General features: G+C 35.1%; 2 protein-coding genes across 6 annotated transcripts in view; one reads left to right on the forward strand and one right to left on the reverse strand.

Moving 5' to 3' along the window:
* The window catches only part of LOC127505683 (NACHT, LRR and PYD domains-containing protein 12-like), a 312016-nt gene that overhangs the window by 144198 nt on the left and 145330 nt on the right, over positions 1-22488 (reverse strand). The window contains exons 9-10 of the mRNA XM_051881370.1: positions 7362-7532; positions 2959-3129 (exon numbers count right to left, since the gene is read on the reverse strand). Coding sequence (XP_051737330.1) covers positions 2959-3129; positions 7362-7532 — 342 coding nt within the window. The remainder of the gene's footprint in view (positions 1-2958; positions 3130-7361; positions 7533-22488) is intronic.
* Positions 1-22488, forward strand: part of LOC127505699 (protein adenylyltransferase SelO-like) — a 136785-nt gene that overhangs the window by 110903 nt on the left and 3394 nt on the right. For 3 of the 5 annotated variants that reach the window (XR_007927783.1, XM_051881441.1, XM_051881444.1), the window contains exons 1-7: positions 19014-19275; positions 19347-19465; positions 20536-20664; positions 20752-20816; positions 21825-21881; positions 22064-22162; positions 22392-22459. Coding sequence is in view for 4 of the 5 variants with exons in the window: in XM_051881441.1 (XP_051737401.1) it covers positions 19092-19275; positions 19347-19465; positions 20536-20664; positions 20752-20816; positions 21825-21881; positions 22064-22162; positions 22392-22459 (721 nt within the window). In the remaining variant the exon portion in view is untranslated. Of the gene's footprint in view, positions 1-19013; positions 19276-19346; positions 19466-20535; positions 20665-20751; positions 20817-21824; positions 21882-22063; positions 22163-22391; positions 22460-22488 lie in introns of those variants that run through there. The other 2 variants (XM_051881442.1, XM_051881443.1) reach the window with 2 other exon arrangements.

Raw genomic sequence — 22488 nt, forward strand, 5'->3', positions numbered from 1 at the left:
TTGGATCAGTATTTCTAAAGTGAAAAACACAATAACTCTCTAATAATGACTGAAATCATTGTAAGCTTTTGAGGTTTTTGTGAGGTTTTGGATAGTAATTCCTTCTGACAGATTTAGCAACACTATTAAGTCATTATTAGTGGGTTACCATGATCTTCACTTTAGAATTAATTACACATTATGAATTATTCACATTAATAATGAGCTATATAGTATAGGGATGTGCCCGAAGCTGAATACCTTATCCGGAAAGGCACGAATAACAGCTTAAAAATGAATAATGAATAATTCTGCTGAATAATATTCAGTTGAGGCTGACACAGTCACTCCTCGTGTTTGCTGGATAACAGTTGAGCCAGAGGAAAGCACGATATTATACATAAACCTCTACAATCACTATGCCAAAGCTCTCTGTCAAGAGTAGCCTAATAATCAACTAACATACAAATATATTTTCTACTTCATATTTAAATGTTTTAAACGTTGTATGATATGATAGGTTACATAATTCTCTGTCTTACTCTCTCTCTCTGGCATTTATGCAGGTATATTCATTATAATTTGTTCAGATTTGCATTTGTATGCATAGTAAAAGTTTTTTTTTTTCTTTTCATGTACTTTTCTTTTCTTTTCTTTTCTTTTCTTTCAACTTCCATGTTCTCTAATCGGCCATTTATAAAGTCAGACTATATATTTATCTTATTTAACATTTATTAACATTTTAATATTACTGTTTTAGTTAGATTTTTTTAATCACGAAGCACAACCGCATTACACCTGAAAGCATTGCCTATTCGAGGCTATCAGCTCCGACAGCTAGAAGATATTTAAATAAATGTTACAATCATAATAAAAATATTATTTTATCAATTATACAGGTATATTTGTTCAGTGATAACAACGAAGAAAACAGATAGGCTGTAAAACCATAGACATAACGGTCTTCTCAAGTAATTGTACGAACTTCCGGGTAAAGTCCCACTCACTTCCGGTTTTATCCGAATACAGATACAGATATTGGCTCCGCTGCACACCTCTAATATAGGGGAGAGCGGGGCACACTTTTTGGCTTTCTCATTTTGTGTAAATCCAGTTGGGGTTCAGAAAATTTATTTTTTCCACAATAATTTCACATGTCTAGTACAAAAATGTGGTTTTGTTTCATTATTACAGCATATACTTTTTTTATTTTATTATTTACCTCAAAAGAAGGGAAGTGAAATGTGACAACATGCCCCGTAGGTGGGGCACATTGTAACATGACCATATGACATCTTAAAATGTAATCTGATCTAATGAAAAAAATATGCAAGACAAAGTAAAATACTCTGGCAATATAAATACAATTATTAACTGTTTACAGTCTTTATTCACCTGTTTCTCATGGTTTCTTAATAGAATTCATAAATGTTATTAATATGAAAAACATCACTAATGTCAGAGAACAGTGTAGTTCTAATAGTGGGGCACAAAACGCAGTGTTAGAACGAGCCTCATCTGAGCAACTGGGATTTAAACCCGGTTAGTGTCTTCTGCTGGTTAGATAAGCATTAAAGAAATATCTAAACCGCTGAATAACAGATTGGAGATTAAAATAGAAGATTTGTCTAATTTTAAATAAACTAAAAACTGAGATGAACAAATAACTTCAGTCAGAGATTTACTTTTGCTGTGGCTAAATAAATGTTCATCGATATCTTCCAAAGATTTTTAAACTTTGGCACATTTTTTTTTCTCTCTATAGTTTTGCTATGACAGCTAGTAAACACAGTAAGTTTGTCATGCTGGCAGGTGTGAAATCTTTTAAACCATGTGTGTTACAACTATCCCTGTGTTAGTTTGTGCCCCGCGCTCCCCTAGTAGTTCTTATAGTATTCCTCTGGGAGGTATGAAAAAAAATAGTAGTTGATTAGATAATGGTGAAATACCACATTCGACTGAGCGCTATTACTGACTAATTTGTTAATCAGAGTTTTTTGTTAGTTATAATAGTTAATAGAATGATAATAGTGTGTTACTTATTAGTTTCTGTGTAATTATTCATTAATGAACAGTATTATAAAGCGTTACCCCTTCTGCCTCTCTGTTTTGCTCTTCTTCTTCATCACTTTCTTCTTCCAGTATTTCCTTCTCTCCCTCACTGTTCATTTCTGTACCTTCATTGTATAATTATCTCCTGCCTCTGCTCTTCGCTCCTGTTCTCCTGCTTCATCTGCATCTTGCTTTGATTTTTTAAAAGAAAAAAAAATAGCTGTCTATGTCTCCCTTTCTCTTCATTTGAGCCTTCTGTCTCAGAAAACAGTCACATAAAAACACATTAATGGTGACTATTGCATATACTTTATCAAAAAATAAGATTCATAATCTGTAGGGGAGAGTGAGGCACAAACTAATGCGGGATAGTTGAAACACACATGGTTTAAATACTTCCACACATGCTAGCATGATGAAACTTAGTGTATTTACTAGCTGCCAAATCGACAATATATAGGAAAAACATTACGTCAAAACTCAGAAATCTTTGGAAGATATTACTGAACATTTATTTAACAATAGCAAAAGCAAAACATAGCAAAACTTCTTGATTGGCATCCCTGATTTAGATTAACGTGATAGACACATGATTTACTGTATCTGCTTCTGTGCATCAAAATGATACATAATACTGAACTATTCGTTTGGTCACGTTTATTCTCTTCAGACTAAAATAATTTAATATAATGAATATGACAAAATATTGACTAAATTTAAAGGATATTTTTAAAGAAATGTGAAAATGAACACTGGTAACAGATCATGAGATCAGTCATTTGTGTACACCTGTCATTTCTGTGCTGAGATTTAGTGTTTACAGAAGATTTTACAGAACATTTTCTAATTTTAGTCCTAAAATTTACATCAAATGATTCATCTTACTGAGGACAAAGACACGTGTAACTATCAGAGAGACGATCTTACCACAGTGTCTTCAGTTTACAGTGAGGATCCTCCAGTACAGCAGAGAGCAGATGAACTGAATCTCCTAGTTTATTCACAGACAGATCCAGATATCTCAGGTGTGAGGGGTTTGATCTCAGAGCTGAAGCCAGAGCAGCACAACCTTCATCTGTGACTCCACAATCCCACAACCTGTAGAGAACAATGACACACTCTTCACTCTCTCAGTTCAGATCAACATGTACAAGTCACAATTCTACAGACTATTAAATATGTCTACATTTCTATTAGAGATTTATCACAGTCATAAAAAATAAAGAAATTTAAAAAGCTTTTAACATGTGCTTCAAAAATCCCAGTTTATATTGGAAGTTTAATAATGAGAGAGACACAGAGGAAAGATGATCTTCATTTGTTGTTTGTTATTATTGTATGATCCACTGATGTTGTGCTGAAGGCTCAAACAAAATCAACTTTTTTCAGTGATTTCAGAACAAGTACAAAATAAGCAAAGAGAGGATCAGGTTGTCATGTTTTGTCTGTTCATATGGTTCTCTGTATTTAGTTACTTTGCTTGTCCCTGTTCTTTTGTTACTTTGGTTATATTGAGTTTGTTTTGTTTTTTGTAAAGATAAATGCATATTGTTGATAGAGATCCTTACCTCACCTCTCCGTCACTGAACCAACACCCTGATGCAGGTAAAGTAATAATCAAAGAATGGTTGGCGAGTCAAAAACAGGAGCACCAAGCCACATTTTATGTTATCATGCTTTCAATAAAAATCTTCTCATCAGTAAATGAAAAACTGTCTAAATATTAAAATAAAATAAAATTATGTAAAATATCCACTTTAACCACTAGATGGTCACAATGATCCACCTATTGCAGGGGTGTCTAAACTCTGTCCTTGGAGAGTCACTGTTCTGCAGAGTTTAGCTCCAACTTGCCTCAACACACCTGACTGGAAGTTTCTTGTACGCACATTGGCTTCTTTTCCATCAACCGGTTAAAATTTGTTAACAACATGCATGCTGTGTAAACACGTTTTCAAACAACCATTCTGATTTTTGTTTTCGCTACGCTTTTTATCAAACACCACCAAATATTTAATGCACACTATACAGAAATTTTCAGTTACTGTTTGTAAACACAACATTCACATTTGGGCCCTCCTCATAGGCAGAACACCGCCAGAAGCACATAATAAACAAGAATTATGTCATCATTAAAACAATTACAGTGCCTAGTAATCTGTCATGTTAAAGATTGCAATCAGCAACAGCAGCATTAGTGAAATGTTTTGTGTCAACACAGAACTAAAGACAGACTCACAGTACAGAACTATGAGACTACATGAATCGTCACGGTGCTCACACTACACAAGTTTTCTTGTCGTCTGCCGTCTTCTTGTCTTAGCAGGGCTCATACTACACAACACAATGCTGATAAGGTGCACAAACTACAAGATCTTTGGCCAAGCAACAACCCCAACCAACAACGAAAAAACATTTTCTCACATGACTTCATGAGAGACATTAGAGAGCCGCTTATGCTCGCTGCCCAAGTCATATGTACAGAAAAAAAGATTAGACAAAAAATAAAATAAAATAAGAAAATTGGGCATAAACACACACAGGCTGGCTGTCTAATGTCTATTCAGCAAAAACTGATGGTAAATAAAATATATCAATGTTAAGTGTAGAGCCAAGACCACTTATTTACATTTTAAAAATATATTTCTTGTTAGATTATTAGTATAAAACAATTATGATCAAATTGTCACCTTGCATTCATGTACATTAAGGTGCATGATATCATTAGAGCAGTTTACCAAGTTGTTTCATCGCTCACACTACAAGATAACGTGGTGAAAATATCAAACAGGTTTGAAAATATCGCAGCATCTGTGACTGCTGGAGACAGGCTCTGATCACGTTACTGACATGATCATATTTGATCATCAGAGCATCAGAGACCGCAACGAGCACCGGTATGGCGCTGATCCAGGGGTTTTGTTGCGGACCTTGGAAATCTGTCTGCGACAGCAAAATCCAGTGTTAGTCTGCCTTTAGCGGGGCTTCCTGAGCCTCAGACACAGAAGATAAAGTCTTGCACTCACATGCGCTGATATTGGCTGGAGCGAAACACCCACTGGCTAAAAGAGACTCAATGTTTACACTATTAGGGAAGTTAAACCCATTAATGGCATACTAATAGTAGACAATGAACAATAAACTGGGTTAAGAGAATGTATTTTAACATAAATTTTACAAACTTCACCTGTAAAGGTTAAAGTCCCCCTTCAGTCAATAATTGTATCTCTTCAAACTCATCTTTGATAATTACAATGACATATTTAAACACTTTTTTTTTCCTGGGACAATAATTTCCTCATGCCTTAAAACAGCTAAAATGTAACTCTACACCATTGCTTCATTTATTGTAAGTGGCATCATGAATATGCAAATTAGTCCCCGCCTCCACTCCATCACACCAGCTCAGACTGCCTGATCCACTCGGTCAACTGTAATAACAGATACACAATGGCAAGTGGAAATATTACTTTAATTCAGCCATATACTTGAACCAGAAACTGAAAAGAAGAGGAAGAGTGAATTGTACAGGCAGGTCCAGTTCTGCGGGGGTTCTTGAGGGTGCTAAGCACACACACACCAAAGCAAGAGCACCATCAGCTGATACTGTAATAATATAATATCATATTAATGAAACAGATTTGTTAAACACTCCAGTGTGTATTTGTGTTTGGAGAAGGTCAAATGTTTCTATTTACAACCACAGGAGTAGTTTGTGAGGTTAGGATCCAAGATTTGACTAAATATATATTTTTAATTAATATTTTCAAAAGTAAATATGCATATAATGTAGTTATTTTAATATTTTAGATTATTTTGTAAATAAATTAATAAATCAAATCAAACTTTGATTTCCCTCACCCAATCTTATTTGTGTAAGTAGTCATGTGACGAATCTGCATTTGGGCGGATAACAGCCTATGAGATATACTGCTTTTTTGTAGTGTGGCCGAATGGACATTTAGCTTTTTTTTTTTTTTTTACAACTGCAGTGAAATCTGTATCTAACTAAAATAAAGTCAGATGAAGATGCTGATGTCATGTTTGATGACTCTGGACCTGGACAATCTCATACAGGTGATCTTCAAGACGCTCTGTTGTAGCGGCTCTTGCATTCATGTCAGGAAGAGGACCATTACATCCAAATGTTATTCAATTTACACAGAACAAAACTTAAAGATTTTTAAATATAAACTGCTTAATTTGCCATTTTCAGTAAGATGTGTGATTTAACTTTAAGATGTGTGTTTAACTTTAAGATGTGTGTTTAACTTTAATCAAGCCCAACAGATATCTGTTTTAAAGCAGTGGGTATACAGTGCATTATTTTCAACGTGTTGAACAGGTGTAGTGAAAGTGATTTGTGTGCGATGTATCTGGTTGCCATGACAACCTCACTGCTGCTGCTCTATGTAATCAGTAAAACCACTTGAATGGTACAGAGTGTAAATTTGTTCACTATAGAAAAGCTACAATGTATTTAGACTTTATATAATCCAATCCTTTCTAGGATATATATAATCAATTCAGAATCTGAATGAAAGTTGACACATAACGGCAATTAATATGATTAGCCTTTGGCTTGACTACATTATCAAACAGCTAATAATGTGTTGCTAATGTTACACAAACCATGTTCCCGTTCTTCATCTCAGAGTCTGACAGCTTTCTTCTGAAAATCAGCATCCTTAGAAATAATGATAGGAAAAGCCCTGCACGTTGACAGGATTGGTTTCATATTTGGTAGGAATTAGGGACGGTTTCAAACACGTCTTTGGTTCACTGCAGTTTTAAGGAGAAACTGCTCAGCAATGGTGTTGACTGATGAATTTGCACATGGTTTGTCTTAAAGCATAAAAACATCACATGGACGTATAAACAACATTAAAAACTTGATTTTCACCACAGGGGGTCCTTAATATTCATTTTAATCTGGACTAAACCATGCCAGCCTAGAAAACACATCCAGATATTTGTCGAAAATGATTTATTTATTTTTTTAAATTATTATTATTATTTTATTATTTTATACATTATCTTTATTATTGTTCTTTATAGTTTGGGATTTTTTTTTTTTTTTTTTTCACTTTAATCTGTTTGAAATATTGCTTTACTTTATACATTTTTACTGTGTATGGTTTCATCTTGTTTTTGTAATGTCATTCAATATTGACAATACTGTACATCATGATAAAAATTACAGTGATATGAAAAGGTAATACAGTCACCAGTTCATAACAGAGTTCATCTTCAGTATCAGAATCAATACATCAAATGATTCATCTTACTGAGGACAAAGACACGTGTGATTATCAGAGAGACGATCTTACCACAGTATCTCCAGTTTACAGTGAGGATCCTCCAGTACAGCAGAGAGCAGATGAACTGAATCTCCTAGTTTATTCCCAGACAGATCCAGATCTCTCAGGTGTGAAGGGTTTGATCTCAGAGCTGAAGCCAGAGCAGCACAACCTTCATCTGTGACTCCACAATCCCTCAACCTGTAGAGAACAATGACACACTCTTCACTCTCTCAGTTCAGATCAACAGGTACAAGTCACAATTCTACACTATTAAATATGTCTAATATATATATGTCTTAAATATATTAACTTGTTGTTTGTTAAATATTGTATGATCCACTGATGTTGTGGTGAAGGCTCAAAACAAAATCAACTTTTTTCAATGATTTCAGACCAAGTATAGAATAAGCAAAGAGAGGATCAGGTTGTCATGTTTTGTCTGTTCATATGGTTCTTTGTATTTGGTTTCTTCGGTCAAGAGCAAAATTAGGGGTGCCAACTAGGCTTGCCATGATATATGCAAAACCAGTTATACCATATTATGATGGAAAATACTGGTATTTTATACTGATTCAAAAGGTGAAACAATAAAAAAAAAAAATATTTGACAACAACAGTTCCTAACTAAAAATGCACTCATTACATCAACAGATGTTTGATTCTTCTACAACAGGGGTTTTAAGTAATCCATCTCTGATTAAGATTGAAGCTAAACTCTAAACCCTGATCTACTACATAAAATATTAGTAATGGTTGGTGGGTCAAAAACAGGAGCACCAAGCCACATTTTATATTATCATGCTTTCAGTAAAAATCTTCTCATCAGTAAATGAAAAACTGTCTAAATATCAAAATAAAATAAAAATATGTAAAATATACCTCTATTGCAGGGGTGTCTAAACTCTGTCCTTGGAGGGTCACTGTCCTGCAGAGTTTAGCTTCAACTTACCTCAACACACCTGACTGGAAGTTTCTTGTAAGTTTCTAGTAAGATCTTGATTCGCTCCTTCAGGTGTGTTTTATTGGGGTTAAAGCTAAACTCTGCAAGATACTTGCTGCATCCCAATTCACCTGCTTATACTTTACCCAAAAATGATGTACTCTTTTTGTGAAGAAAAAGTTCATACTTTTCGTGGGTCTTTCATGCGGAGACTCTCTTCATGTGTTTGCGTAATGATGCATTTAAAACCTCATGGCATAACGGAGCCTTATAATAGTCCACATTGTTTTTGCAGATGAAATGTAACAGGGTAACATTAAAAAAATATTTTTACCAGGTTAAATTTTGATTATTAGCCACCCAAACCCCTTTATCTAAACCATATTTAACCATCGGTCGCACACATACTCATACTTTAAGTTTCAGAGTTGGGCATGTCATAAACTTTAAACGTGGCGGAGCGGAGAACGATTGCTGCTGTGACTGCTATTCTTCATCTTGTCTTGTTTTTAATGTATTAACATATATGAAAGGCCATTTTAAGCATTGTTAGTTTTATACAGTGAAAACAGCATGTATTTGACTGAAATTCTAGAACTGTTGACTATCCAGATCTATATAGTGTGGTAAAACTAGAGTAGGATGTATGGTTGACAACTACTAATATTTTAGTCATTATCTGTGGCAATCTTATCTTGTAAACCATTTGGCTTTTGTTCTGAATGTGTTGTACTGCTAATGTTTGCAAGTGAATCTATGAATTTCTGGGACTGGTAAATGACCCAGCCCATCACTCAAACACTCCATTAGTGAGGAAAAAAAACTGTGATTTATGATAAATTTGTATAATGACATGGGTATTACACTGGTATTACTACGTAAACATGAAGTATGAGGACATTTCATGAGTCCTCATATTTAAAATAGCTTTAAAAACATACTAAACAATGTTTTATTAAAAATGTAAAAGTGCATGATTTTGTGCAAATTTAAGTTGTAATATTATGTTTATCTTGTATAAATATATCTGAATTATCCTATATATAATGTGTTCTGTTGAATTAATTAACCTTCTAGCAAAGCGCTTCAGTTTACGGGTGTTCATCTCTTTAGCTTTAGCGCGAGCAGCTCAAACAGCAATGATCTAAATGAGACTATTTGTGAAAAATATCGATATTTGGAAAAAAACATCTGTTATTGTTTGTGATCCTTATTTTATTACCTCCAACTGTGTTTTGTCCCTTAAAAACATTTCTACAGTAGTGCCCACGAGAATAAGGTGGATATCTTGTACATGTTCATCGCCATAAACCAGAGAAAGTGTTACCAAAAAATCTATTACCTAACAAAAATATAAATAAAATAACATAAAATACCTAAATGTAAACAAGTCATTTGACAACATTATTTAGACAATAAAGAAACAAAATGCATGTGCCATGGTGGAATAAATAATTGGAAATAAGGAAATGATTTTAATCAAACCATACGTTGATGAAAATAATACGAGAACAGTACAAGTGCTAGTTATAAAAAATAATGCATTAATGTTTTTGAAAAAAAATATGAAACATTTTTAATATTACAGTAATAGTAAACATCTTTAATGACTGTAATATCATCATTGCTGTTTGAGCTGCGCACGCTGAAGCTGAAGAGAATGAATACCATAAACTGAAGCTAGAAGGTTCATTAACTCAAAGGAACACATCCTATATAAGATAATTCAGATATTTATACAAAATAAAAATAATATTACAACTATTTGCACAAAATCACGCACAGATGAACTTGAACTACGTAGTCAGAATAATGCTGTTGTGGATACATTCTTCCCGTAACAACACTCCGAAACATCAACTAAGCCCAAAGAATTCACGTTTTATTACAATAGTGTATACAATTATAATGTTATGAATAAGACAGCCCCAATCATAGTTATTAATGTTGTGCGTTGCTGTTTGAGAGCAAGATGATCATCAGTACAATAAAGCTCTGCAGGTTATTTACCTCAACAAAACGCATCCTATATGAGATTAATCAGATATTTATAGGCTACTACATAAATGTAATATTACGATTTTTATTTGCACAAAATGACGCGAATGCACAAGTGAAGTTTGAACTAAGTTGTGTGCTAATCAGAATGTTTAACTCCAGTAGACACGAACTTCCCACAACAACGCGCTGAAACAACGTTGTTTCAGCGCGTTGTTGTGGGAAGTGCGTGTCTACTGGAGTTAAACATTCTGAATTCACAACGTTTTATTACAATAGTGTTCTCATTATATTGTTATGTAAATGACAGTCCCAGTAGTTATTAATGTTGCGCATTGCTGTTTGGCTGCCAGTGGTGTGGTCCCTTGTGATTGAAGCCAACAATTCTGCCGATCTAACTCCTTTGGGATTGAATAAAATTGTAGTTCGGGGTTTCTCTGACGACTGTTATTACAGCTAACAGCACCACATATCCCAGGCATACTGTAACCTTGTTGTGAACTTTCTAGGAGTGTTTCGTTGATCTTCCTCTTGTAGTTGAGGCTGCTGTGACTATAGACTGAAACAGGTCACGCAGCTGTGTCCGGACACAAAAATGGAGGCAATAAAACGTCACATGAAACCCATGGATAGATTGAGCTGGAAAGAGACTGACGATCTGAGCAGACCGCTCTTAATGTTTTGATGGTGTCTGGGAGGCTCAGTGTTTACACTATTGGGGAAGTTAAACCCAAAATGGCATACTAATAGTAGAAAATGAACAACTAACTTAAGCCTTGTCTGTGAAACCGGGGGACAATCTTCATTTTTAAAGATTAAAGTCCTCCTGCAGTCAATAATTTTATCCCCTAAAACTCATTGACAGGGGGTGCTGCAGCACCCTCAGCAACCCTAGTTCCCGCAGCCATGTTTACATCCAAATGTTACTCAATAGACCTTTATCACAGCAGTGGAATTGAACACTTGAAGTGCTTGTCGAAGCAGTGTATCGATTCTTCCAGTTATGTACATATTTTCATTGTGCTGTAATCGCCTAGTTGAATAAACTCCTCTTAAAATGAGCAACTGCAGGATGATTTCAAAATCCAGACATTTCCAGAGACAGGAGAAGAGATATTCTGATGATTAATGTGTACAGAATTTTCCAAACTCAACAGAATTTGTAGTTTTAATCAACATAAGCTGATCTGAGAAAGCCGTGGCCTGTAAACATCTGTGATTATTTCACCACACGGTGTCAGAGCTCATCTAAATAGTGACCGCGACGCTGCAGTGTGTGAGACCTGATGAATAAGATCAGAATCAACATATTTTATTTATTTATTTTTAAAAACATGGTTATTGTAGTTAAACCATGGTAACCACAAATTAACCATGGTTTTGCTAACCATATTTTAATTATGGTATTTGTAGTAAAACTGGTAATACAAAGGGCAATCAATCTGTGAAAAAACATGGTTACTACACTTTTACTATAATAAAGCCATGGTTATTTCTATAAGGGTGTTTATCAGTCAAATTCATTTAACTCAACAGGTGAAATATGATTAGTAAGAGAAAAACTGTTAATGTGGAGACGAGCACTGGACTGCAGCAGGTTAGTTGGGAAATAAATGTATTTATTATTCAGAATGCACATTTGGAAGGGAAAATTTCAGCAGGTACTTCAACTTTATATATAGAAAGACGGTGCACTTGTATTATTATGAATTGGAGAAAGTGCAACGCGAAATAAGTCCCGCCATCTAAATAAGAGCCAATCGCCAAATGGTAAAGTCATCGCGTCACTACAGCAGCCGTTAGAAGCTCCGGTTCCTATAGAAACAGTCAGATGCGCGCTTCCTATCCACCTTATTCCTACGCCCCATGACTTTGCCTGAATTATGGGTGTAACTTTTTAAACAATTAGTGAAAGGCTCACTCTATAAACACAATGTTTTTTTTTTTTGTTTTTTTTTAACTGGGTATAATGAGATGACATTATTCTACTCATTATTCAACCATTGAACATTAAAAGGACATTTAAAAGTGTAAAAGCATCAACAAGGTACTTTCAACAGACCATGAATAACCCTTTTTTTGAAATTTGAAATAATTTGTTTCAGTCTTTTTAAATGGAAAATTTAATTCAAAACGCAGTAGGCTCGTCAGGAATGGATAGAGGTGGATAGAGAGGCACACTTAGGACTGCGCATGTGCATTAGCTTGATCCAGCCTGAAAAATGCAGTTTTTGCATCAAACTTTAAATCCCGACTGTTTTGCACGCTTCCCATAATGTTTATTGTGTCAGTAGGCAGACAGTAGGCAGCTGTTCCAACACTTTCGACCACATGAGCGTTTACACCACGAACACAATCCGATCTAATGCGTTTTCGACTATCTGGTTGCCATGACAACCTCACGTCTGTAATCAGTAAAACCACTTGAATGGTACATGGAGTGTGAATTTGCAAGTTTATTATAAAAAAGCTAAAATGTATTTAAAAGTGTGACTGACCAAATCAGCTGGCTTGGTTAATATCAGAATTTGAATGAAAAGTCGACACATAACCGAAATTGATATGATTAGCCTTTAGCTTGACTACGTTATCAAACAGCTAATAATGTGTTGCTAATGTTACACAAACCAAGTTCATGTTCTTCATCTCAGAGTCAGACAGCTTCCTTCTAAAAAACAGCATCCTTAGAAATAATGATAGGAAAAGCCCTGCGCTGCACAAACTTTATACATTTCTATATACATATATTTATGGTTTCAACCTGTTTTTGTAATGTCATTCAATAATGTGACAATACTGTATATCATGATAAAAATAACAGTGATATGAGGAAGTAATACTGTCACTAGTTCATACCAGAGTTCATCTTCAGAATCATTTATTTGCGCTGAAATATACTGTTTACTGAAAATATATTTTAAAAGCTGATTTCCTAAATAATACACTGAAAAAAAACTTTCCCTACTCAGTATTTTTGTTTTCCAGTACAAATATTTAAAATTATTACATTTTTCATTATACAATTCCTCAAATCCGCTGTCCTGCAGAGTTTAGCTCCAACTCTAATCAAAGACACCTGAACAAGCTAATCCAGGTCTTCAGAGTTACAGGAAGGAGAGTTTGATCAGGGTTTGAGCTAAACTCTACAGGGCAGCGGCCCTCCAGTGCCGGATTTCAGAAACCCTGATTTAGTCTTACAGAAGACAAAAACATGTCTGACTATGTGAGAGATGATCTTACCAGAGTTTCTCCAGTTTACAGTCAGGATCTTCCAGTACAACAGAAAGAAGCTTCACACCCGAATCTCATAGTTTTTTCTTATTCAGATCCAGTTCTCTCAGGTGTGAGGGGTTTGATCTCAGAACTGAAGTCAGAGCAGCACAATCTTTCTCTGTGACTCCACAATCACTCAGACTGTAGAGAGATGAAAATCATACTTGTTAAACACTATGAACTGAAAACAAAAAGCAATAGAAAATAGAGAAAAATTAGACAATTTGGGACAAATGGGACATGGTGTGGACTCAGAAAAACAAACTCTCAGAGTGCAAAAGATCAAAAGCTGTTCAGTTCAAGATTCTGCACAGGCTGAACAGACACAACATTTACAACATAAAATTATCCCAACTAACTCCACGCTTTACTCTAAATGTAAGACCATGAAATTGCATGCTTGGGCTAGACTTGGAGTTGGATTCATTATCATTAATTCTTGGATTAATGCCTTGCAGTTGAATAACTAATAAACATACAAATATTTGATTTTTTTCCCATTGCTGCCAGGAAAACTACTATATAGTTCTGGATCAGGGGATCTCTTTGTCTAGCATAAAATTAAGACAAATTATTCCCATGACATGAATTTTACAACCATCAAACGATATCTCAACCATGATAGCTTCTTTTTTTTTTTTTTTTATAATATTTTGTGCTTTATTATGTCATATTACACATGATGTATTATACATATTAGGATATCATATTTCCTATAGATTTTGCCCTTTGCCTTTTATATTCCAGTCTTTGGCTCTGTCTAGTTTTTCCCTGTATTATAAGAGCTGGGCTTTGTTTGTGGGTTTAAAATGTAATTGTTAAAATGTTGATAAACAACCTTAGTTAAGTAGTCAAGTTTTATTGTCAAATTTGCAACAATAGCTTTGCAAATTTGACAATTTGCAAAGACATTGGCTTTAACGTTGACCAAATCCATATCAATGGTTTAAATACTAATTCATTTCTAACATTAAACTTGTTTGTTTCAAACTAATCCTCATGTTGAATATATTGTCTTTAATAGGAGTTTGAGTATAGCTTGTATTGTTTCTCAATCACATCTCCTCATCATTTAAGAAATACATTTCAGAAAAACAATAAAAACAATCAGGGTACATTTATATTGTTGTAATCAAAACTGTGTTTCAAGCATGCTGCCATATTGCTCCAATAACTGATACAATAAATGTTTGTTTGTTTTTAAGATTTATGAGCTTTTGATTTTCTTTTGTTTTAACAGTGAAGTGATTGTTCTCACTGATACTTACTGAACTTTAATCACAGGCAGCAGCTTCTGAAGAACCGTCAGTTTTTCAGCTTTATTGTTTTCTCCAACAAATTTATTAATATCAAACTCATCCAGCTTCTTCTCTGATGTCAGCAACACAAAAACTACAGCTGACCACTGAGATGAAGAGAGTCTGGCTTCACTTATTGTTCCAGATTTCAGATACTGTTGTATTTCCTCCACTAGTGAATGATCACCCAGTTCATTCAGACAGTGGAACAGATTGATGGATTTCTCTGGAGAGTCAATGGTCCTGATCTTCTCCTTGATGTACTCAACTGTTTTCTCATTTCTGTCAGATCTGCTTCTTCTCAGTGTCATTAGTCCCTGTAGGAGAATCTGAAGAGAATCCACTGACAGACCCAGAAGGAACCGCAGGAAAAGGTCTAGATGTCCATTTTTACTATGTAGAGCCTCATTCACAGCTCTCTGATGGAGCTCAGAAAATAAAACATGTTTTGATGAATTGTGTTGAAACCGGTCCTTAAACATAGACAACAAACCTGGTTTGGTGACTGAGTCAAACACATTTCTGTTGTTGTTTGTGAAGCAGAGGTGCACGTATAAAGCTGCTAGATGTTCCTGAATGCTCAGATGAACAAAGCAGAAGACTTTCCCCTGATACAAGCCTGACTCCTCTCTGAAGATCTGAGTGCACAATCCAGAGTACACTGATGCTTCTGTCACATCAATGCCACACTCTCTCAGGTCTCCCTCATAGAAGATCACATTGCCTTTCACAAGCTGCTGAAAAGCCACTTTCCCCAGCTTGAGGATCATGTCTTCATCTGTCAGGTTCTTCTCATAGTCCTTCTCATGTTTAATGTCGGTCTGAAGGATCAGGAAGTGTGTGTACATTTGAGTGAGAGTCTTGGGAATCTCTCCACTCTCTGCTTCACTCAACATCTTCTCTAGAACAGTGGAAGAGATCCAGCAGAACACTGGGATGTGGCACATGATGTAGAGGCTCCTTGATGACTTCAGGTGTGAGATGATTTTATTGGCCAGACTCTGATCACTGATTCTCTTCCTGAAGTATTCCTCCTTCTGTGGCTCATTGAAGCCTCGTACCTCTGTCACTCGATGGACACACTTAGAGGGGATGAGTTCAGCTGCTGCTGGTCTGGAGGTGATCCAGATGAGAGCAGAGGGAAGCAGATTCCCCGCAATGAGGTTCATCAGCAGCACGTCCACTGATTTCTTTTTGTTTGCATCTCGTAGAGTCTCATTCCTTTGAAAATGTAAGTTAAAACGACACTCATCCAGACCATCAAAGATAAACAACACTTTATATTTGTCACTGGATATTTCCATTTTTTTTGTTTCAGGGAAAAATACATGAAGAAGATCTGAAAGACTGAGTGTGTTGTCCTTCATCAAATTGAGCTCCCTGAAAGGAAGTGGAAATATGAGCTGGACGTCCTGATTCACTTTCCCTTCAGCCCAGTCTAGGATGAACTTCTGCACAGAGACTGTTTTTCCAATGCCAGCGACTCCCTTTGTCAGCACAGTTCTGATGGGTTTGTTTTGTCCAGGTAAAGGTCTGAAGATGTCATTGCATTTGATCGGTGTGTCCTCTGTTGCTGCTCTCCTGGATTGTGTCTCAATCTGTCTCACCTCATGCTCATTACTGATCTCTCCACTGTCACCCTCTGTGATGTAGAGCTCTGTGTAGATCTCATTCAGGAGTGTTGGGTTTCCCTGCTTTGCTATTCCTTCATACAGATGCTCAAACTTCTTCATCAGATTTGATCTAAACTTGAGTCCTTCATGGCTGTAAAATTAAAATACCATGGTTTCGCGAGTTAAATATAGAGATAGCTATATAGAGTAAAATGTCTTATTTGTTCTCTGTATCATGACCAATAATATATCATAAGGTTTATGAAATGTGTATTATCTCAACAAAATAATCTCACAATTTACTTGACACATATACCTGCTTTCATCAAAGTCCTGTAGTTGATTCATAGACTGGTCATTCTTCTCACAGACAGGGTTTGTTATGGCTGATCTTTGTGGCAGGATTGACCTTAAACATCATGAAGAGAATCAAGAATCAGACACTCTGATATTGGTGCTGGTACCCAACAAAAAAACTGTAGTCCTTTTAAGCTGGGTGTTTAAAATAATATAGGCTAAACATCTCTTTCAATGAAATGCTGTATCTGAGTCCAAGCCATGAATTTGAACTAGGCACACTCATAGATGTGTCTCTCTTGCATCAGATGAAGACAACAATGTCTTGTATGAATATCATAAATAAAAAATACAAAAACACCATAATATTAAAATGCCAATCATGTCTTTTAGAAATGTTTTACCTGAGATCAGTCTGTGTATCGTCATTCTTAAAATGTATTGGAAGAGGCATAGACCCGTCACTCCTCATAGACACACAGCTGGGCTCTGGCTCTGATCTCTCCTGCTGAACTGAACTATAACAGAACAGATTTAATCATTTTTAATGATAATCATCATAATGTAAGATCTTAAAAACGTTTTTAATGAAAAGCACTTGAGGAGGGTTTAGACACTGTTTTCAAGAAATTTGAAACAGACATCTTTTATTATATAAAAGGTTATTTAATGTGTTTATTCAAAGTACCTGAATCCTGGAGAAAAATCTTCATCTCTGGATGTTTGTGTGTCATCCATAATGAAGCTGAACAGTCAAAACAGTCCACTGACTCTGGATGGAAATCATGAAAAAAAAAAAAAGACAAACATTGTTAAACATCTTTATTAATGGTTTCAGAGAAAATATTAATGTGTAATTCACCTGTAAAGGGAGATGTGAACAATCACCTTAATCAAAATCTACACAGCCACCCGATTCACAAACTCCTCCATCTCTTCCATCACGCTTCACATAAATTCCTGTCTAAGGTTTTATAAAAGTTGTAATAATAATTTAAAGTTTAAGGAATCGATAGTCTGTTTAAAATGGCGAAACATCAGCTTTCTTTTACTTTCACTTTTATCTGTGATCACTGCTTGAGTTCAATCAGTTTAGTGTGCTGATAAACTCCAAACAAACATGTTTATATGACACGGATAATGCATTTAGGAGCCATAACAGATTATTCGTTCTTGTTTTAGCCGGTAGAGGGCGGTGTGCTCTGTGTAGTGAAAGCGGGTGATCGAGACAGGTCACCTGTCTGTTTATGTCACGTTCATCAGCATATTATTCCACATCTCACCTAAACAGAATCTATCTAGTCCTGCTTCCCTTGTTATTAAATATGTTACTCTGAACCACTCATTCCTCCTCCTCTTCACATCCACTAATTAACTATAACTTTAGCTGACATCACAAGATTGACCATGAGGTTCCTCACCTTTCCTTACTTGTTTAGTTCCAGTCTTCTCCAAAAACTAGACCTACACATTTTTGGGGGTACAGCTTCAAATAGGACCTACATGTTCCCCCAAACTCTGATAGCAGTATAAAGAATTATCTCTAAGTCTAAAACTATTGCCGGTCCATGTATTTAACAAGTCTATTATTTAATTTATTTAAAAATGAATAAATGTAGGCTAAATGTAAATTATTATAAATAGTTAAATATGGTAATAAAATAAATAAATATTAACAAAAACAATTTAAACATTATTATACATCGTTTCATGTTAATGATAATAATAATAGCAACAATTATTATTATTATATTTTAATAAATATAAATTGCTGCATATAATTATAAAAGTGAATTAAATCGTTTTTATAGCTTTGGGGTTGCTGAATTTAAAAGTGTCCAGACGCCAATGCACAAAAGGGGTTTGGGGGCTTAAAACATGTTTACATATTTACTTTTTTTTTTTTTACAAAAAAATCACATATTCATTAGGCTGCATTCATTTCAATCTTCATTTCGGAGTATTATTAATGATCACATGGTTACTTTTTACAGCGCCAATCACAGTCGTCTGTGATCATTGGTCTAGATGCTTATTTAATCATTACAGTGAGAAAGTTCCTAGAGTTTCCATTTGTACGACAGCTTCTGAATCCATATAATTAATAGATTTAATCGGTTATAGTTTGAAGCGCGCATACATTTCCAAAAAGACCAAAAAAGTCCCGAGTATGGCATAAATGGAGCATTCTGGTTTTTGAGCCGATGAGCGCCCTCTGGTGGAACACAAAGATTGTTTGCGTAACAGGAAACAGTTCTAATGTATTTTTCTACTTCCGTGATGTAATGAAGTACAGGATACAAATAGTAAAAAAGATGATGTCTGTGAGCTTGATGTAATGACAAAACATGATTTCACATTATTTTTATTTTTCTCGGCCGTCGCCAGCGCTACATTTAGCGACGAACAAGAATTCTGTGAGAGTGAAAGTTGTAATGAAAGAGAGTTTGATAAGAGTCACTTTTATAGCAATGTGAAATACTGTGGAGAAATACCACTGACATTATCACATAAACTTATAGGTAAGATACAGATGTCAATATGCTATTTTACACGTTGACTGTGATTTAATCATGTTCTGTGTGTTTTACAGACGCTCTCCCTCTTGATGAGGTTGAAGGTCATTTTATTCGTACTGTGAAGGGATGTGTGTTTTCAGAGTCTCAGCCCACCCCTCTGAAAGAGCCCCTGACACTGGCTGCTGTGTCACAGGTGAATAAACCCATCCAATCATCATCATCAAAACCTGTGCTTCACTGCAGTAAAACCTGGGGATATTGTTGCAGTAACTGTGTTTATGTAATTTAAAAATACAATGGAGCAGGAGTAAAATCTAAACTACCACCAGTCAAAAGTGTGATCACATCCACCCATTCTTTATCATTTTTCTTGTCCACATTTTAAAATACCAGTAAAGTCATCATCATCATCATCATCATCATTCTGAACTTATTCAGGCCATTGTGCTCATACTTAGATCAAACTGAATGTAATGTTTCAGACACTTATTTACATGTTCATTGTAATTTAATTTAAAATTAAACAAAAGATTATTAGAACATAATGATGTAAAATGTACTTTAAAGTAAAGCTTTTTGTTTTACTTAAATGTGTTTAGAAACATTCATGAAAGTGTACTCTCTTTACGTACACTTAAGTGGCCTTTTATTTCATTAATATTATATTATAACATACTGTATCTACAGGTACAGTTTTTTCAAAATAAACAATGTTTTCCAATTTTAACACTTTTTCACAAGAGGGTAGCAGATCACTTCAACAAAACGAAATTATGAAACACCCAACTCCTCAAATCAATTACTGGTATATAGTGTACAAATTATTCGTAGCTTTTATATGTTCGCTAGCTTAAAAATTGGACCGAACACTTACATACTTAAAGAGACTATAGAAACACTTTATCACAGATGAATTTGTAATGAGTTCATTGATTAATTCAGTTAATTCAGCATTGGTGCTCTTTGTCAGTTGTACTTATTCATTCATTAAGTTTTTAATCATCTGTGAACTCATGGGTGACTTGGACTCCTTCACAGCACAGTTTGAGAAAACTGCTTTAGAATAAAAGGTTTTTAAGCTCATGAGAAACAGGAATTCAGTCAAGTTTGTCCAAACATGTAATTGGTACTGTAAATACCATTGTATTTATCAGAGTACCATGGTATGACCATCTAATACATCCCTGTACCATGGTACCACCACAGTACTTTTTTGTAAATGTTGTTTCTGCATTTATTTAGGCTCTTTTTTGTGTATTTCAGGATGTGTTGAGGAATATTTTGGATCTGAATGAGTCTGTGATTCAGAATGAAGAGTTTGTTCGTTGTGTCAGTGGTGGAAAACTGTTTCCTGGCTCTGTTCCACTAGCACACAGATACGGGGGTCATCAGGTAAAACTGACAGTCATTTCAAACCTGACGGCGATGGCATAAGACAACCAGAACAAACATTTCAACCATGTTTTATTATTATTATAGTTTGGTTATTGGGCCGGACAGCTGGGGGACGGAAGAGCACATTTGCTGGGTGAACACACAAACAGGTAAAATCATCTTGTTTCGTCAGAGTTCAACAGAAATCATCAGCTGTTACTGTCATGATATTTGACGTTTCTGTTGTAAATGTTGATCACTTTTCCCATAATGTTGTTTAAGATTAAAGAATGGAAAGTGTGATCTATATCTCTTGGGTTTTCAGCAAATAGACAAATGATTCTGTAAAAGCTATAAAATCTCACTTAATGCTTAAAGGGATAGTTTACCCAAAAATGAAATTTCTGTCATTACGTACTCACCCTCATGTTGTCCCAAACCCGTACAACAGATATAACAGATATTATAAGACAGATATTTTTGATAAAATCTGAGGGTTCCTGAACCACACATGGGCAGCTAAGTCATTGTACCTTTTGAGGCCCAGAAAAGTAGTAAAGACATCGTTAAAATAGTCCATGTGACTGCAGTGGTTCAACCTTAATGTTATGAAGTGACGAGAATACTTTTTGTGCGCAAAAACAAAACAGAAATAACGACTTTATTTACCAATTTGAGCTGTTGTCATACGCAATTGACGCAGTGAATGCAGTGCAGTGCTTTCTACATTCGAATGATCAAAATGTTAAATAAAGTTTTTTCATTATTTTTTTTTATTTTTTTTGTGCGCACAAAAAGTATTCTCGTTGCTTCATAACATTAAGATTTAACCACTGTAGTCACATGGACTATTTTAACGATGTCTTTAATACCTTACTGGACCTCAAAAGGTACAATGACGTTGCTGCCTATGTGTGGTTCAGAAACCCTTGGATTTCATCAAAAATATCTTAATTTGTGTTCTGAAGATGAACGAAGGTCTTACAGGTTTGGGAAGACATGAGGGTGAGTAATTAATGTCAGAAATTTCATTTTTGGGTGAACTAAACTTTTAAACATGCATCTGAACAGAAATGAGCAGAATGGGCAGTGCATTACAGCAGTACACAATTACACTCTTTTATAAGTATACTCAAGTATACTTATAGTTTTACAAGTATACTCTTTTTTTTATCCAGAAAAGGTGAAAGATGGGAACTCCAGTTGAAAGGCTCAGGAAAGACACCATACTCAAGGTGAATATCAGTTCCCGCTGCGCAGTATTTTTTATATCATTTTTAAGTAATTCTGAGATATATTTAGTTATAAATTATCTTACGTTATGATTCACAGTGTGTCATTGTCTTGTCCTTTGTAAGACTGTATGGAAGTATTTTAACTCTTATGCTGTATACTGTACATGATGTTTTGTGTGCAGATCTGGTGATGGACGGGCTGTGATTCGCTCCTCTGTGAGGGAGTTTCTCTGCAGTGAAGCCATGCACTTTCTAGGAGTTCCCACCAGCAGAGCCCTCAGGTACATTTTATATATATATACAGTATATACTCCGTATATAAACATTTTTGATGACTGTATATTTAGACATAAAGCAGATATGCTCTATTACTAAATGGTTATGGGAGAATGAATGGACATGCACAAGAAGAGTAATAATTTGCATTTACAACATTCAAATGTTTGATGTTGAATTTAACATTTTTATTTATTTATACTTTTTCCATTTTTTGCCTTCATTGTTTGTCAGTCTGGTTGTGAGTGAGGAACCTGTATGGAGGGATCCGTTTTATAATGGAAATGTCATAAAAGAAAGAGGTAAATCAGAACTGGAAAAATAAAGTAAC

This window comes from Ctenopharyngodon idella, chromosome 23, assembly GCF_019924925.1.
Source record: "Ctenopharyngodon idella isolate HZGC_01 chromosome 23, HZGC01, whole genome shotgun sequence".
NCBI classification, from domain to species: Eukaryota; Metazoa; Chordata; class Actinopteri; order Cypriniformes; family Xenocyprididae; genus Ctenopharyngodon; species Ctenopharyngodon idella.